The sequence below is a fragment of the Episyrphus balteatus genome, chromosome 3, assembly GCF_945859705.1.
Source record: "Episyrphus balteatus chromosome 3, idEpiBalt1.1, whole genome shotgun sequence".
Lineage (NCBI taxonomy): Eukaryota > Metazoa > Arthropoda > Insecta > Diptera > Syrphidae > Episyrphus > Episyrphus balteatus.
Window position 1 is genome coordinate 122906500 of NC_079136.1, and position 19111 is coordinate 122925610.

At 32.2% G+C, this 19111-nt stretch overlaps 2 protein-coding genes across 5 annotated transcripts in view; one reads left to right on the forward strand and one right to left on the reverse strand.

The window, feature by feature from the left end:
• The window catches only part of LOC129916155 (40S ribosomal protein S21), a 329284-nt gene that overhangs the window by 207536 nt on the left and 102637 nt on the right, over nt 1-19111 (forward strand). The window lies entirely within an intron of this gene.
• On the reverse strand, nt 15364-17400 carry LOC129916152 (esterase FE4-like). 2 transcript variants are annotated; one of them, XM_055995952.1, is made up of 4 exons: nt 16332-17400; nt 15970-16263; nt 15759-15894; nt 15364-15689 (listed from the first exon to the last, which is right to left on the reverse strand). In XM_055995952.1, exons 1-4 carry the CDS (start codon nt 17323-17325, stop codon nt 15470-15472), a joined length of 1644 nt encoding a protein of 547 aa, XP_055851927.1. In that variant the 5' UTR covers nt 17326-17400; the 3' UTR covers nt 15364-15469. The 2 variants fall into 2 exon arrangements, with proteins under 2 accessions (XP_055851927.1, XP_055851926.1); XM_055995951.1 differs by having other exon boundaries at nt 15366-15689; nt 15961-16263; nt 16332-17394.

Here is a 19111-nt window from a genome sequence, read left to right on the forward strand (position 1 = left end):
ATCGATTTTTTAATATGAAAAGCTTAGAAAAAAATTATACCATTAAAAAGCTTATAAAATTTCCTAAAGAATAAAGCCATATTAAAATTTCAAGAATGCTCAAAAAGTATAAAAATAATTTATTGAAAACAATCATTTTCATCAAAAAAAGCAAAAAAAACCTATAAATTTATCTTCACACGTCATTTATTCAATTTTTTTTAATGACAACCTATAAAAAATTTTATACCATATAAAAGCTTATTGTCTTAGCTTAAAATATATATATATATCAGGTCTATGAGATACCTACAAAAAGAGCTAGAATTTTTTGAACTCAAAGTATTTTCATCAAAAAAAGCAAAAAAAACATTTATTTTTTTCTTCTCATTCTATTAAATCAATTTTTTTCAATGGCAACCTATAAAAATTTTTATATCACGTTAAAGCTTATTGTTTCACCTTTCACATGACGGTTCAATCTTATTTCCAAGTTGCCTACAAGAAAAGTTAGAATTTTTTAAAGTCAACCAAGTGGAATTTCCAGACTGAGATTACGGTACTTCCTACACTGGTGACTGTTCATGATCAACAGATCTCCACTGGTGTTTTGAGTGTTTTCGCAAGTTTCTTGATTTAACATTGTGTAGCTTGTAGTTAGTCTACCGTTATGTGTGATATACCAAATGAAAGGTAATTGTATCAGGATGCTCATAAAAGTTTAATCAAATTTCTATCTGCTCTAGATAAAAAGTTATAACCTGTTGAATTCCAACATTTTATTTTACCGTTATCTCAAAATTGTGTTTACGAAATTGATTGAAATTTTGTACACATATAGTCCTAACAACAATCTATCAACCCTGTAAATTTCATATATTTATGAGTTAAACAAAAAAAGATACAAATAAAAAACGGTTAAAAACGGGAAAAAATGACCAAAAAACTTGGTCCAAAAAAACTTCTTCGTTCCGATTTTGATGGAAAATTTCATTCAACGGTTCCAATTTTTTGCACATACACTCATACATACTTCACCTATACACCCTATAAGTTTCAGATTTTTTGAGCACTCGGAAATATTTCTAAAAATAAAAACCCACCCAATTTTAACACGCAAAAAATAGGTGTTTTTCAAAACTCTCTATCTCAAAAACTACTCACTTTAAAAAAAAATCCCAACACACGTCTCGAATATTTTTCCACCACCTATCCATTGGTGTACTCAGATTTTCCCAGAAAAATTCTCCTCTCTCGTAATCACCCCTTTCTCAACTTGCCCCAAATTGATAAGCTTTTCAAAACCTAACGATTTCTTACCGATTTAGATTTTTAAAAATTTTTTACCAAAAGTCCATTAACATAAAAAATGATTATCTATCTATTGCAAAAAAAATCAACTCTCTACGACATCGCATTTAGATTTTAGATAATTTTTTCATTTTGCCATTTTGCCCCGTTTTTTAAATGTGCGATTTGAGTAAAAACCTTTCTTAGTGCAAACCGCTTCACCAATACCTATCATATACCATTGAGTTTGGAGTTTTTTATTTTTTTCCCATATAGAGCCAGTGATTATGTGAATGGTGGAAAAAAAAAAATCAACGCATTTATAATATAGTATTAACCCCCTTACTCCCCCTCTATAATACAATTAAGACCCGCGCCTGGAATTGTACCAGCAGTTGCTCTAAGTAAAAGAAAAAAAAATTATGTCCAACTTGCCGCCGATGAAAAACGATGCAATTATAATTGTGAACGGCTATGATGGGTGGTTGCGCGCAAAAGGAGACGACGGACGACCGACGGACGTAAGGGATTGCGAGATGGTTAATACCTACAAATGAATTGTTTAAAAATATCAAAAACAAAAAAAAAAGAAACCCAGGATGAAAAAGAAAAATCCTTAAATATAAAATATATCTTGAAATGAAAAACAGACATTATACAAAAATGAAATACACATCCAACCAACACAGAGGGTATATTGGTTATTGTTCACGCAACCTTAAATTAAAAAATTAAAAAACGAATTTGGCATCACCAAATATCGTTAAGTTTTATTTGTGTCAGTTGGCTGCCCTTCCTTCTATTTTTCTCTCAATCATTACTGGCATTCATTTTTTCTGTCATTCGCTTTCTATCATTACTCGGCACAAGTTCGCCTCATCTATTCTTTTTTGTAAAATAAAATTAATTATAAATTAACAAAAATAAAAGCAACGTTCTTTTTATTATAAAAAAAGAAGAAAACAAAAAACAACGAAAATTAAATCAACATATATTACAAAAAAAAGACAAACTCCCAAGTTGGACACAAGCGGCACCAAGGTGAGACATCACATTTGTCCCTGAGACAAACATTTGGTCCTAGCGAGCCACGGATTCAATTGAATTCGCGAAACTACAAGTCTATCACGTTGGAACGTATTTTTTCTCAATTTGCCAAATTGCCGCCGTCGCCATCACCACAGTCACCACCAGAATTTTCTTCTACCAACCACGTGTGTGTGCTTGTGAATAAGTTTATTTGCCAAGACACAGCAGCAACCTCTACGTACATCAAACAACATTATTTGTGAACTTCAGCCACGCTGCAACATCCACACTTGCGTGCACATCAGTTTTTTTTTGGGTGCATATTCACGTCGCCGCAGCAGCCACCATACGTACGCTGCAATTGTACGTAGCTGAAAACTTGTGCACCGTGTAACAACCATCGGTTCTTTTGAGAACCCAAATTATTAAAAAAGTTACCACATTGCATCGATTGGTGTCGGATCAAACACCATTGCTTCGATTGGTGTCGGATTGGAAAAAGAAGAAACCGAAGCTAGCCAAGGAAACATAAAAATCAAGAGGAACGAGGAAAAAGAGAAGAATCAACAGTAGCAGCATTCACCCTAAAAAATTAAATCAAAAACTATGTACAGAGTAAGTAAAGCTTTTCTTATTTTTTAAACATATTAGAACGGCATACATAGGTACATATACATACATATATATATACATAGATAATAGTTTTTTTTTTTCTCTCAACGGGAAAAGTGGCGTCACATTCTTTCTCTTTCTTTCTTATTTTTTGCATCGCGATCTCGTTTGTTGAGATTTTCTCCAGTCACACTAGGTTATTTAACTGGAAAAAAAAAAAAAAACGCAAAACGTTTTCAAAAAGTCACTTAATTTTTTTTGAGGTTCTTTTGAGAACCAAACTCAAAGTTTCTTTGTGCTGCTCGTGCTCCCAGCAACGGTAAAATTTTTGGTGTTGGCATTTATAGCGTGATTTTTAATTTACAGTTTTTTATATGAACTGTTATTCATTTTCGGTACAGTTTTTTTTCTTTCACATTAGATTCTTGTGCCGGTCCCTAAGTTCTTTTGGGATTTCTTCTCAAAGCTTTTTTATAAAAGATATCTTCAGTTTCCACATTCACATGAAATATTCAAGATTCTTTGTGAACTCATAAATTATTTCACATTGATTTTAAAATAATTTTCTTTGAATATTTTGCGAATCTAAGTTTATTTTTCGAAAATAAATAAAGAAACTTTAAAACAACAAATTTGCGATAAACTATCTTGGGGAATTTAAACATATTTCATCTCTTTTTGAAAAGTTTTTTTTTTTTTATCTTGAACTAGTGCATTTCTTTAAACTTTTCAAATACTTTTTTTTCTCAAAATAATTCGGACATTTATCATGTTTTCACCCCCGTCGCTCTCAATTTTCAAGGTTCTTTTAAGAACCCCTCGCTTTTTTCAATTAGACTTTGAAAAATTCTTTTGTTTGAATTGTTTTTTGAAAGTTTTTTTTTTAATTAATTCTGAAAACGCAAAAACTTATTCACGTTTTCACCCAGTCGCTCTCCCTTTTCAAGGTTCTTTTGAGAACCCTTGCTTTTTTCAGTTATACTTTGAAAAATTCTTTTGTTTGAATTGATTTTTGAAAGTTTTTTTTTTAAATTAATTCTGAAAACGCACAAACTTATTCACGTTTTCACCCAGTCGCTCTCCCTTTTCAAGGTTCTTTTGAGAACCCTTGCTTTTTTCAGTTATACTTTGAAAAATTCTTTTGTTTGAATTGATTTTTGAAAGTTTTTTTTTTAAATTAATTCTGAAAACGCACAAACTTATTCACGTTTTCACCCAGTCGCTCTCCCTTTTCAAGGTTCTTTTAAGAACCCTTGCTTTTCTCAATTAGACTTTGAAAAATTCTTTTGTTTGAATTGTTTTTTGAAAGTTTTTTTAAATTAATTCTGAAAACGCAAAAACTTATTCACGTTTTCACCCAGTCGCTCTCAATTTTCAAGGTTCTTTTGAGACCCCTTGCTTTTCTCAATTATACTTTGAAAAATTCTTTTGTTTGAATTATTTTTTGAAAGTTTTTTCAAATTAATTCTGAAACCGCAAAATTTATTAACGTTTTCACCCAGTCGCTCTCGCTTTTCAAGGTTCTTTTGAGAACCCTTGCTTTTCTCAATTATACTGCGAAAAATTCTTTTGTTTGAAATGTTTTTTGAAAGTTTTTTCAAATTAATTCTGAAAACGCAAAAACTTATTAACGTTTTCACCCAGTCACTCTTAATTTTCAAGGTTCTTTTGAGAACCCTTGCTTTTTTCAGTTATACTTTGAAAAATTCTTTTGTTTGAATTGATTTTTGAAAGTTTTTTTTTTAAATTAATTCTGAAAACGCACAAACTTATTCACGTTTTCACCCAGTCGCTCTCCCTTTTCAAGGTTCTTTTAAGAACCCTTGCTTTTCTCAATTAGACTTTGAAAAATTCTTTTGTTTGAATTATTTTTTGAAAGTTTTTTCAAATTCATTCTGAAAACGCAAAAACTTATTAACGTTTTCACCCAGTCGCTCTCCCTTTTCAAGGTTCTTTTGAGAACCCTTGCTTTTTTCAGTTATACTTTGAAAAATTCTTTTGTTTGAATTGATTTTAGAAAGTTTTTTTTCAAATTAATTCTGAAAACGCAAAAACTTATTCACGTTTTCACCCAGTCGCTCTCCCATTTCAAGGTTCTTTTAAGAACCCTTGCTTTTCTCAATTAGACTTTGAAAAATTCTTTTGTTTGAATTGTTTTTTGAAAGTTTTTTTAAATTAATTCTGAAAACGCAAAAACTTATTCACGTTTTCACCCAGTCGCTCTCAATTTTCAAGGTTCTTTTAAGAACCCTTGCTTTTCTCAATTAGACTTTGAAAAATTCTTTTGTTTGAATTGTTTTTTGAAAGTTTTTTTAAATTAATTCTGAAAACGCAAAAACTTATTAACGTTTTCACCCAGTCGCTCTCCCTTTTCAAGGTTCTTTTGAGAACCCTTGCTTTTTTCAGTTATACTTTGAAAAATTCTTTTGTTTGAATTGATTTTAGAAAGTTTTTTTTCAAATTAATTCTGAAAACGCAAAAACTTATTCACGTTTTCACCCAGTCGCTCTCCCTTTTCAAGGTTCTTTTAAGAACCCTTGCTTTTCTCAATTAGACTTTGAAAAATTCTTTTGTTTGAATTGTTTTTTGAAAGTTTTTTTAAATTAATTCTGAAAACGCAAAAACTTATTCACGTTTTCACCCAGTCGCTCTCAATCTTCAAGGTTCTTTTGAGACCCCTTGCTTTTCTCAATTATACTTTGAAAAATTCTTTTGTTTGAATTATTTTTTGAAAGTTTTTTTCAAATTAATTCTGAAACCGCAAAATTTATTAACGTTTTCACCCAGTCGCTCTCGCTTTTTAAGGTTCTTTTGAGAACCCTTGCTTTTCTCAATTATACTTTGAAAAATTCTTTTGTTTGAATTATTTTTTGAAAGTTTTTCCAAACTAATTCTGAAAACGCAGAGGTCTACTCACGTTTTCAATCATTCTCTCTCTTTTCTAAGTTCTTTTGAGAACCCTTGCGTTTCTCAAAAAGTATTTTGTCTAAATTGGTTTTTGGAAGTTTTTTCAAACTAATTCTGAAAACGCAGAAATCTATTCACGTTTTCACTCATTCTTTCTCTTTTCAAAGTTCTTTTGAAAACCCTTGCGTTTCTCACAAATTATTTTGTTTGAATTGGTTTTTGGAAGTTTTTTCAAACTAATTCTGAAAACGCAGAAATCTATTCACGTTTTCACTCATTCTCTCTCTTTTCAAAGTTCTTTTGAGAACCCTTGCGTTTCTCAAAAATTATTTTGTTTTGAAATGGTTTTTGGAAGTTTTTTCAAGTTTTTTCAAAGTTCTTTTGAAAACCCTTGCGTTTCTCACAAATTATTTTGTTTGAATTGGTTTTTGGAAGTTTTTTCAAACTAATTCTGAAAACGCAGAAATCTATTCACGTTTTCACTCATTCTCTCTCTTTTCAAAGTTCTTTTGAGAACCCTTGCGTTTCTCAAAAATTATTTTGTTTTGAAATGGTTTTTGGAAGTTTTTTCAAGTTTTTTCAAAGTTCTTTTGAAAACCCTTGCGTTTCTCACAAATTATTTTGTTTGAATTGGTTTTTTGGAAATTTTTTCTCAAACTAATTCTGAAAACACAGAAATTTCTTCACGTTTTCACTCGTTCGCTCTCACTTTTCAAGGTTCTTTTGAAAAACCCTGCTTTTTTTCTCAGTTACACTTTGAAAAATTATTTTGTTTGAATTGGTTTTTTAACATATTTTTTTTAAGTCTCTTTGAAAAAACTGGTTTTCATGATTTCAGACGTTAGAATCCATTTCAGACACCAATTCTCAAAACCATTATCGCAAAATTTCCAAGTCACCAAAAAATATAATTTTCAAAAGCCTAGCAAAGTCACTACTTTTTCTTGCGAAGGCGGGAGGATCTAAGGGTAAAAATTTGCTCGGCAGAGCATACAATCTATGAATGTCCTAAATTTTCGGCATTACCTATTCAATCCAGATTCGAAGAAGTCAAAGAAAAGAAAATGTGCAAAAATTGCTTAGGCACCAGTCATCAAAAGGCTACTTGTTCTAGCAAATATTCTTGCAGTTGTTTGTAAGAAAAAGACACCTAACATTTTGCATCTTGCAAATAATCCCTCTCCAGTTCAAAATCAAAATTTAAATCTACAGTCCACTTCTCAATCACAAGCTATACAAAATCCTCAAATCTTTGCTTCTTTGCAACCATTTATTCCTCAAACTGCATATCAAAAATTCATGGTGACCTCTAGAAAAACAATTATTTTGACTACTACCTTAGTGAATATAGTAGCACAGGATACAGTGTATACCGTAAGGGCACTAATAAATCCAGGTTCCGAAGTAATTTTCATTTCGACAGCTGTGCAAAACGTCTGATTTTAACATATAACGACAAAAATACCACTATTTCTGGAATTATTGGAAATCTCTCTGTCACCACAAAGAAAATTTGTTCTTTTCAATCACTTCTGCATATCCTTCTCAATTCACTTTTTCAGTTCAAGCCATTGTTCTTAAAACACTCACTAACAACCTCTCAAGATAATACTATTTTTGAAGGCCTTCAACAGGCCGATCCCACGTTTGATAAGTCCAATTTTATGGTTTCTGTGACTCTTCAGAAAAGGCGTATGCCACCACTTTAAACATAAGCGTTCGTCAGCCTAACGGAACTTTCTCTTCTCATTTGCTCTGTGCAAAATCAAGGGTTTCATCCATCAAATATGTGTCATTGCCACGCCTTGAGTTGTGTGGGCCACTTCTTCTTTCCAAAATGGTAAAAATTTACGTTTCAACTTTCTCTGTCCACGCATACCAGACCTTTTTATGGACAAATTCGTCCATCGTTTTTGCTTGGCTTAAGAAACCACCCTGTATTTGGAAAACTTTTATTGCAAATCGCACTAGCGAAATTTTAGAAACCATTGCAAACATCACTGATTTCGCCACTCTAGGTTTAACCGCTTCAGATTTGAGGCGTTATACTTTTTAATGTAATGGTCCCTCTTGGCTTTGCCAACCAATCTCTGTTTGACCAGTAATCTCTCCTATTGCCCCCCCTCATCGAAGACCTCGAACAAAAAACCAGTTGTCTCCTTGATAGTTCAAGAACGTTCAGAAGACAAGAATGTCGTTTTTCATCTTTACCTCGTGCTATGCTTATCATTGGCTAAAAATCTATAAATTTTCAAAAAAGGTCAGACACTCCTACTTCACTCGATATAACTCCTCCAGAAATGCAATTTGTAAGAAACACCTCAGAAGATCAGGGACCAGTGCACGATTAACATTTGAAGAATTCTCCACAATTTTAGCTCGTGTTGAAGCTTGTTTAAACTCGCGTCCACCTTCATCCATGTCAAATAATTCCTCTGATATCTTGGCTTTGACTCCAGGTCATTTTATTTTTGGGCGTCCGTTGATAATGTTCCCTGAAAGAAATTTGAAATTTGTCGATTTGTTTTATATTAACCGATGGAAAACCCTTAAATGCCTTCAACAACAATTTTGTCGTCTATGGGAAGACGAATATCTCAAAGAGTTTCATCAACGATATAAATGGCAATCGCCACAAGAGAACGTCCAGGTGAATGACCTAGTAGCAGTTCAAAACGAAATTCTTACTTCTACTGAATGGCGCCTTGGTCGTGTAATACAAGTACACCCCGGTGTTGATGGAAGAGTGAGGGTGGCGAAGCTCAAAACCCAATATGGCGATATTAGTCTAAAAGTAGTAAAACTTTGTGTTTTGCCCTTTCAATAACAACACTAAATTTTGTATCATTAAATTTTTATATTATAATATGCCAATCAATATGTTTCAAAAATTACAAAAGCTTTATTAATACTCTTTTTTTCAAATTTGTTTTTTTTGGGCGCCTCACGCTGTCAACAAATTTCATTTTTTTAAAACATTATACTAATAATCCTTTAAATTTGAATGCTTTAAATTTTTTTGGCGATTTTCGCCAAGGGGGGCAGTAATGTTCACGCAACCTTAAATTAAAAAATTAAAAAACGAATTTGGCATCACCAAATATCGTTAAGTTTTATTTGTGTCAGTTGGCTGCCCTTCCTTCTATTTTTCTCTCAATCATTACTGGCATTCATTTTTTCTGTCATTCGCTTTCTATCATTACTCGGCACAAGTTCGCCTCATCTATTCTTTTTTGTAAAATAAAATTAATTATAAATTAACAAAAATAAAAGCAACGTTCTTTTTATTATAAAAAAAGAAGAAAACAAAAAACAACGAAAATTAAATCAACATATATTACAAAAAAAAGACAAACTCCCAAGTTGGACACAAGCGGCACCAAGGTGAGACATCACATTTGTCCCTGAGACAAACAGTTATAAAAAACCAAATTGCCAACAACCCCGAACTTCATATACAATCCATCATGTATTTTTCTCTCTGGCAAAACTTGTGTCCTGCAGAAAGCAATAGCTGGCAAGAGCATTGCTGATGGTGACCATTGTGCATCGACACACAGTGGAACAACTAAAACAGTTTCGTTTCTGTAAAATTCTGTCTTTACAAGTTGATTGGTTAAGTCAGTTAACAATTTTGCTTCTATAAAGATTTATAGGAGCAAAATGTTAAGTCATTTATAGCTGGATAAAAAGATAGTACAAAAAAACTGAACAAACAATCTGCTTGAAATTTTTCGAAAAACTTATGTTATGTTTGGGAAATCAGTGCGAAAGTGCTCTAAAGGAAACTGCACGAAAAAATGTTCAGAAAACAAAAACTGGGTAGAACAGCTACACTGCGCGATTCGCAAAAAAAAACTACTTACAAAAAAATTGCAAAAAAAAACAACCGAATAATTCAATTTTCTATTCATTGAAACATCTCAAAAATAGCCCGAAAATGTTGCAGCAAACTGCACGAACAAAAAATTTTTGTTTTTAAAGAGGTACAACAAATTGTGAAGACTAAGTAAGTAAAAAATAACACCGGAATAATGCAATCATCAATTTCGTAAAATATCTCAAACTGCACGAACAAACGTTTAAAATTTTTTCAAAATTCCGAGAAAATCGCCTTTGAAAGTTGGGGTACAATTTTTTTTCGAAAAATCCACGAATCTTTGAACGCTCCTAGAAGCTAAACCGCTTGAGAGCAATTTTTGGGAGTGATGCCAAATGATAGCTTGTGTCATGGGCCTACGCTTTGCACATTATCAGATTTTTAAAAAATCGCCTTCCATGTTAAACCGCCACATCGAGCCTATTTTTTCAGAATCGTGCCTATTTTTTTTTTACTTTTAAGTTCTCCCGGTTGAGAACGCGTAGACCTACAGGGATGGGAGTTGTACCCAAATGTAGGTTAGAGTCCCCGCTACCTTTTTGCATCAAACAAATTTTTTTCATTTTCTTCAAAATTCCGCGATATAGGCGTTGGAAGTTGGGCGCGCGAAAAAACTTCTGAAAGCTGAACGCTTTGATCTTGAGACAGGGGAGTGGTGCTATATGAAAGCTTATATTCTCAGCTACCCGATAGTGGTATAATCCGGTTTTTCGATTTTTTTCAAAATTCCGAGAAAATCGATTTTGAAAGTTGGGGTAAATTTTTTTTTCGAAAAATCGTTGAATCTTTGAACGCTCCTAGAAGCTAAACCACTTGAGAGCAATTTTTGGGAGTGATGCCAAATAATAGCTTGTGTCATGGGCCTACGCTTTGCACATTGTCAGATTTTTAAAAAATCGCCTTCCATGTTAAACCGCCACATCATGCCTATTTTTTCAGAATCGTGCCTATTTTTTTTTTTACTTTTAAGTTCTCCCGGTTTGAGAACGCGTGGACCTACAGGAATGGGAGTTGGACCCAAATGTAGGTTAGAGTCCCCGCTACCTTTTGGCATCCAAATTTTTTTTCATTTTCTTCAAATTCCGAGATATAGGCGTTGGAAGTTGGGGGCGCTCACTTTCAGCTCAGCTCACTTTCAGCTCAGCTCAAATGAGCTGAGCTATGGTACCTATCTCAAAATTGAGCTAACTCAAATTTGAGCTGAGCTGTGAGCTGAGCTGAAATGTGAGCTTTTTGCAACCCTGGCAACTTGCCACATGGAAATTACCACATGCAACTTGTCACATGCAACTTCCCACATGCAACTTGCTACACGCAACTTGCCACATGCAACTTACCACACGCAACTTGCCACATGTAGCTTGCCACATGCAACTTGCCACACGCAACTTGCCACACGCAACTTGCCACATACAACTTGCCACATGCAACTTGCCACATACAACTTGCCACATGCAACTTGCCACATGAAACATGTAACTTGCAACGTGTTGTGTGTTTTTTGTTTGCCGTACTGCGGCGTACTGCATTTTTAAATACTAAAGTACTGCCTACTCTAAAGGTGAGACGACAGCACTGCTACCCAGGGTGATCGCGTCATAATCCCTTTGACATTCTTGTCAAAAAGTAAATTTTCATACTCACCCTCCCATAAGAAGTATAACTTCAAAAATTCTCTAAAACCGGCCGGCATGGAAAACTACAACCAAGCCTTTGTGGAAAACTGTTAAAAAATTAAAATTTTTTTCTGGATAAAAGATCCCTCAGAAGCTAAATTAAATTTTTCGATTTGCAAATTATTCTCTTACTCAATCGCATAAAAGTGGATTTGACACGCTTGTGGCCCTATTTCCAAGCTAGTTCAGTAAGTATCACAGATTTCTCGGTTACTGCCTGTGATAATTGATCCAATGAATATCATGCACTGCTCATGTATACTTCATCATACTTCATGAAATGCCAGTAAATGTCGTTGTCACAGTCACACGATTATTCTGGTAAATATCACGGATCAATTTGTTATGTTTGTTACCGGTATGTATCATGAACTGATGTGGTGAATATAAGCAGTTGTTTTACTCCAGTGTAGATAGCATGAATTGCTTCCAAGAATATCACGAATTTCTCCGGTTAGTATCAAGGACTGATTCAGTAAGTATCACGGGTTGCTTTAGTAAGAATGTAATATTTTCCAAAAGAATATCACAGAGTTTTGCGGAAAATATCACTGGTTGCCCTGAAAATATCACGGTTAATTTTATATCAGTAATTATAGCGGCTTACAATGGATTAAATGTATTAAATATCAGCAATTTTCCTACTACATATGTATCACAATTTATTCTAGTAAAGTATCATGATCTGCTTTCTAAAATATCACGAACTATTTAGTTTCTTACCAAGGATTTGTCTAGTAAGTATAACGGTTTCCTTAGTACATATCATAGACTGTTGCAGGAAGACTGAAAGATTCCTGAAAAAGATATCACAGTTTAATACCAAATATATCACAGATCCTATTTTTTATTACTTTGTTAAGTATCACGGAGCACTACTATAAATATCACGGATTAGTAAGTCTAGAAGATAACATCACAGTTGCTCTGGTATCAATCACAAGTACCAGTTAATATCATAAAATGTTTCAAAAAGTATCACAATTTTTCCCGGTAATTTTCAGAAATGGCCCAGTTAAATATCACGGGTTTCCGAGTTCTATAATCACGGATTGCTTTAGTTAAACTAAGATAAACGAAAAGAGGATCACAGATTGCTAAAATATCACTGGTTTTATCCATCTTTCTATCTGCTTTTTCTCTAAAACTAAGAAAACATTCAATATTCAAGATTTTCTGTCCCACTGTTTGTTATCTTGATCCGTATGAAAAGCGATTACTCAAACGATTTATCATCGAATAGCAGCAGAATTTCAATAGACAAATGTTGTCGTCGTCGTCGTCGTCAGAGGGGGTCAAAACTTAAAAAGACAGACACCACAGAGAAGCTCAACACAAACTTCATTCAAAAAGTGTTATCCTTAAACCCCAAAATGGTCAAGTTCAAAAACAAGTTCATATATCTCTTTCTTTCTATCCCACTTTTCAGAGCTTCCAACTCAGTGTGGTTATAATAGCAGAAAGTAGGATACCCTTTTGTAAAGGTGTATGTGTGTGTGTGTGTGGTAAGGAACTATGTTACCACAACGTGTGCAAAGGTTTTTCCGATCTACTTGCAGATGACTACACGTATCTAGATTCTACATGAACGAAAAAAAAAAGAATGAAATAGGAAGCTTCCTATATCTCTCTTGCTGGTTTCAAGATGAATTGTAGTAATAAATTTGATTGGGCATTTTTTGAAGTACAATTTGGAAAATATCACCTCTTGAATGTGACACTTTCACTATATATTTGGAAAGTGGAATTTAAATTGTTTTCACTTGACTTAAGGACATTTGTATTACTTATATAGAAAATGGGCTGACTTGAGGTGATAAATATATGGCAAATGGTTAACCGAAATTTCTTGTGAAGAAAAAATAAAATGATGAACGTTTCGGGAATAGAATAATAAAACTGGGCTTCGATAAAAGTCGGCCAGGTTGAAATTTTTGGTAGGATAGTGTTCAACTTCATAACGTAAGTCCGCAGTAAAATATGCCCTCCAAAGTGTAGGTGGCTCGTTCTGTGGGATAACGACTATTACCCAACTATTTGGAGTCACTCCCAGTAATGAAACTTAATAGAATCTTCAAGGGTATATGCTTAAGTCACTAGACTAGACATGCACTTATATTATGTATACCTTTTCACTGATCTACTGTTTCAAAAAAAAAAAAGTTAAGTTAAGGTCCTACATTGGGCGCCAGTTAAAATATGAAAAAAAATGTTCTCTAAATGAGTCGAGTGAAACATTTAATGATAGGTCTCGTTGAGCTTTATTAGTACCTGAAATACAAGAGCGTCTGGTTCCTGAGTTATGCAAATGCAAACATTTTTTTTTTAACAGGTAAATATTACAACGAACCAACAAATATAAAAAAATATTACCCTCATAAAATCTGGCAAAAAGCTTTCTTTTGGTATAAGAATCATGAATCAAAAAATTAGTGGAAGAGTTTTTTTTTTGTCTCTAAAAAGAAGGGTCAAGGTAAAAAATATAGAGAAAAAAATTGTTTCTGGAATATTATCATATGACACATGCTTTCAAGGTATTTTTTGATGTTTAATATAATGATTGAAAAATAAATTCAATACAACTGCTCTAAGAAAAGTTATTGTCGATGAAAAAACAAGTTGCTTGTTTTTTTACTTCAACGGGTGAAATATAACCAAAACCGAAATGAATTTGAAAAAAATTTGATAAACTGATGAAATTCGGGATGAAGGTTTTAGATAACACCCTTTTGGTGAAAGGGTGTTTTTTTTTTTTTTGAGAGCTTGACTTATGTATGTGTGAGAAAGGTGTCATAACAGGTAATGTAAAATTTGTTAATTCTTAAACTTGGTGAAAACGTGTTATAAGAACTAAGAATCTAAAGAGTCTAGAATGATTAAAATCAGAATAACTTAAAACTAGAACAAAAATGGTACCCAAATGAGAATTGGTAGAAATGTTACCTTAATAACAAAAACCAAGAATCAAAATAGTCTGTACAAATATTTTTGGTGGAATTGTGTTTTTTTTTTTTTTTTGAAAATAATAAAAATTCACGATAAGTAGAATAAAATCAGTGGCGTACATTGTATACCCCTAAGAAATTTATTAAAAATGTTATCTTTCCTATGGGAATTGGGACAAATAAAATAAGTTATTATTTTTTTTTTCTTGCAAAAGGGTGTTTTTTTTTTTTAGGTGTAGTGAAAATGTAGATTTATTGAAAAAACTTAATATATATAATGTTAATGATACCCAATTGAAAATCAGCAATTATGATGCCTACTTTTGAGATGGGAAGCCTCTTTAAGAATAAAATGGCTAAAAGGGTGTTTTTTTTTTTATTAAAAAAAAAAAAATTGATGTGTCATAGAAAGCAAGAATGAAAAAGAGTTTTCATAAAAATAATTTTGGGCGAAAGGGTGTTTTTTTTTCCGAAGGGACAGTAAACTCAGTAATTGGTCCGAAAAATCATATATTTCATGTATAACGTCTAAAAACTTAAGTATAAACGTTTTGTTTTTGTTTAAAGATATGAGTTTGTAGTGAACAGATCTACCTATCAAAAATAAAAAAATTTAGTTTTCGAAAAAAAAAATTACAGATTCATTACTTTTGTCTCTAGAGGGCGACATTTTTAAAATTCAATTTTAGCCTATAACCAGCAAGCGTCTTAGACGCTTCCAACGATACCTCATTTGTTAAATTCCTATACCTAATTTACAAGTTATGATAGCAAATATGAACATTTTCCGCAATCGGGTAAAAAGTAATTATCATTGAGAATATATTCACTAATTTGACTATGCCACAAATAACTCTCTATAAAATATTGAAAGCAAAACTAATTTCAACCTTGAAATACTTAGGTAAAAGTTCTAAAAGTACTACTGTCTTTCATTTTTATTACTTAGTGGAATAATTTCAGCAATAAAATAAGCATCAACAAAAATTTCCATAAATAAATAAATCTTTAACTATATTTATGATTTGTTTATAAATCAATAATTTATAATCAGTTAAACAAAAAAATACAAAAGTATGAGAATTAAGAGCCATTATAGAGTAATTGAACTGATATTACCTACAATTTTGATAATTTTACAAAAATTTAATTTAGATAAAAACATTTAAAACTGCTACCGCTATCAAAATAATTGTCAAACATATCGATGATCTGCTTCCAATATTTTCCACTGGAAAAAGTGTATCCCAAAGTTGAAATCGTTCTGGATAAGGTCGACTATCCATTTTGAATGTTTCATTTATGTACAAAGTATTGATATTGGTTTTATTTGAGGGTTGCCATTTCAAACTACCAAATTCAGGAGGAACTCTGAAAAAAAAAACTGTTTAGAAAATAGTTCCAAAAATGAAAAAAAAAAAAAAAAGAAATATTTCATACCCAGTTTGTGCAAAAGTTGAAAGTATTCCAACCATTTTTTCCAACATCACCCAATCCTTGTCCTGGGGATTTATTAATTTCCCCCCAAATTTACCTATTTTGAAAATATAAAATTGATCCACTCCATGACCAATACCTGAAACAAGAACAAACCAAAAAAATTAAAAAACTTAAAACAATTTAAATAGTGGAATTCCCTTACTATCAATACTTGGAAACTCTCCAACACTTCCCTTATAATCGAAACGATAATAATAAACTGGAACAAATTTTCGAGCCAAATCAACCAATCTATGAACTCCATGATTGATAAACGAATCTGACAAAGCTTCACCAAATCTATCCAAATTAGCTTTACTCATTGTCTGATTTTTGAAGTAAAAAGTTTTCAATTGTTCAACTTTTTTCTCAGCTGGATCACCAAAATCATGCATGAAAAATTCACGAGAATATTTTTCCAAATTCATATCAATATCATTCAAATGTCCTGGTTTATTCTCAAGACCTTTTTAAAACAGACAAATACAAGGGTTATTAAATAACTAAAAAGAAACCTAAACAAAGTAACTTTACCTAAAGACATGAAATTGAATTCATCTCTCGATAGTCCTGTTAGAATTGGAACATGGGAAAAATTTCCCCTGGCGAAATATTGTGATGGTCGAAAATCCAAAAAGTGTCCATCGACTTCATAGTTCCATTTCATGTCAGCAAATCCATACAAATCCCATCTTTTGCAGACTTCTACAATAGTTTGCCAGGGAACTTTCCGAAGGCAGCTAAGAAGGTCTTCAGGATTGAACATTGGACAAGAAGTCTCATGGGCAAGTTTCCTGGTCCAATGTAAATTATCAATTGCTTGTTCATTCACTGCTGATCCACTCATAGCAATCGCTCTATGAAACAATCCTCTTGAAAGAGGTGAAGCCACATGAAGAGTAACAGCCATTCCACCAGCACTAAAACCGAAAATTGTCACTGAACTTGAATTTCCACCGAAATGTCCAATATTATCACGAACCCATTTTAGTGCCATAACTTGATCAAGGAAACCGAAATTTCCTGGAGCTTCAGCAGTTCGTGTAGTGAGGAATCCCAATGCATTCAAGCGGTAATTCAGTGATACCAGCACAATTTCGGACTCCATTAGGTATTCGGGACCAGCTTCTCTCACACTGTGACTTCCTCCATCTTTATCAGATCCACCGTGAATATAAACTATTACTGGCTTGCTAGCATTTAGATTTGTCGTGTAAACATTCACTATTAAACAGTCTTCGGACATAATATCTTCACTTGGACCAACTTGGGGGCACATGTAACCATCTTTAGTGGCATCATATTCACCGTTCCATGGTTTGGTCACAGCTATTGGAGCCTTAAATCGCTTATCACCGATTGGAGCTTCGGCATATTTTATTCCACGGAATGCATAAAATTCACGATCTTTTTCGGTTTTTAATATTGTTCCTCTAATTTTACCTAAAGGCGTTTTGACAATTGGATTATTTAACTGAGCACTAACAAGCCCGAGAAATAAAATTCCTAGCGTAATTTTGAACATCATTTCTCACAGAAATCAATAGAAACACTGAACTTCTTAGAGCTTATTTCGGAATTTTTTTTAAATAAATCTTTTAGAGAACCAATAAAAGTGTTTCTTATATTTTAGATCACAATCTAAAATATGTTTTAGAATTGCTTATCTTATTTTCAGTTGGTTTTATTCTTTGATAACTTTGTTTACCATTAAAGGGGGAATACCTAATGCCTCTTGTAAATATCTTGAATGTTTGAATAAACAAAAATCTATTTAAAAAAAAATATAATAAATTCTTATCGACAAGATGTGTTTTTTTCTGTTTTGTTCAAAAACAAAACACATGGTCTGAGCATGAGCTTTTATTTGTTAGACAAAACATTTTTGTAGAGAGAAAGCTGTTTTTTTTTTTTTTTTGAAAAACATATATTTTTAGAAATACATAAGATTTTTTTAAGAAACACATTTTTTTAAGTGTCGCTGCTCTCATAGTTTGTATTTTATTCCATATTGTGCCGGTTGTTAAGAAAATTGTGTGAGGTAAGATATCGAAGCTATAAATCAGTTATCAATAATATAGAGATCATAAAACAGAAGTGCTAAACATTTTAGTATGTAAACTGATAAACTGACGCGTGTCACATGTCGTGATCAATGGAAGATTTACTCATTTTTATCAGCAAACTTACTTTTTTTAAAGTCTTAAAAAAGTGTCATTTGGTAGCACTGAAAAAAATACTATAACGGAACTCGGAACTGATAAAGTTTAGTGTTTTGGTATTGCGTTATTATTTTTTTCATATTTTTGCTATAGCCATGGAGTGAATGTGTTAAACAATCTTTGTCTTTAGTGGGTCACTGGGGTTAAGAAAATAAAATGCACGACTAGGTAGCACGAACTTGCTCTTAGAGTTAAAGTTGCTAAAATTTTTAAGACTTTTTATATAGAAATTTGGAAAAAAAAATAAAATTCGTTTTTTTTTTTTTAAATAAAATAAAATCTGAAATTAAATTGCCCTCCAAAACAAGTATGCAGTTGTGATTGATATATTAAGATGCATTTTTAGAAAAAAAAATTTTCAAAATCGTTAGAGCCGTTTTTTAAAAAACTAATTTTTTATAAATAATTTTTTGGGTAAAAAAAGTTTTAAAATATAATAATTGGTATGCCATTTTGTAGAAATCACTAATCAGCATCTAAAAATAAAATTTCAAAAAAATTCAATGTCCCGTTTTCGAAAATTTGATTTTTCAAAAAAAAATTTTCAAATTTTTTTTAAAAATCCAAACAATTTTTTTGAAAATTTTATTTTTGGTTTACATTTAAATTATATAAATGCTTCTTCACAAAAAGTTTCGTTGAAATAGAAATAGTTACAGTTCCGGAGATAATCGGATTTGACAAAAAAAAAAACGGTTCGTTAACCCTCTGTAGGCACACCTCTTTTTTGTGACGTGATAGGCACACGGGTGCGAATTTGGTTCATACTTTTTCAAGTCGCTACAACTTTTTTCAGTCTCAATATTTTATAGAGAATCATATATGAAATTGATGTAGAATTTTCCAAAGAATTCGAGTATTTTATTCACAATTCCGAAAAAAAATGTTTTCACCCTAATAGAGAGAGTTTTTTGTGATCACTTTTTTGAAAAATCGAAATTTTTTTATTTTTGTCCTGCCAAATTCACACCCGTGTGCCGACAGAGGGTTCATAATGATTTTCAAAAAAAAAAAAATTTATCAAAAGATAGACTTTAGCTTAAAACTAACATTTGAATTTTGTAAACAAAATCGTTGGAGCCGTTTTTAAGA

Coding starts and splice junctions, on each gene's coding strand:
- LOC129916152 (XM_055995951.1), bottom strand. CDS start 17,325: ATGATGTTCAAAATTACGCTAGGAATTTTATTTCTCGGGCTTGTTAGT. Junction 16,264..16,331: donor ATTCAATTTCATGTCTTTAG/GTAAAGTTACTT, acceptor TGTTTTAAAAAG/GTCTTGAGAATAAACCAGGA. Junction 15,690..15,758: donor TCAACTTTTGCACAAACTGG/GTATGAAATATT, acceptor TTTTTTTTTCAG/AGTTCCTCCTGAATTTGGTA.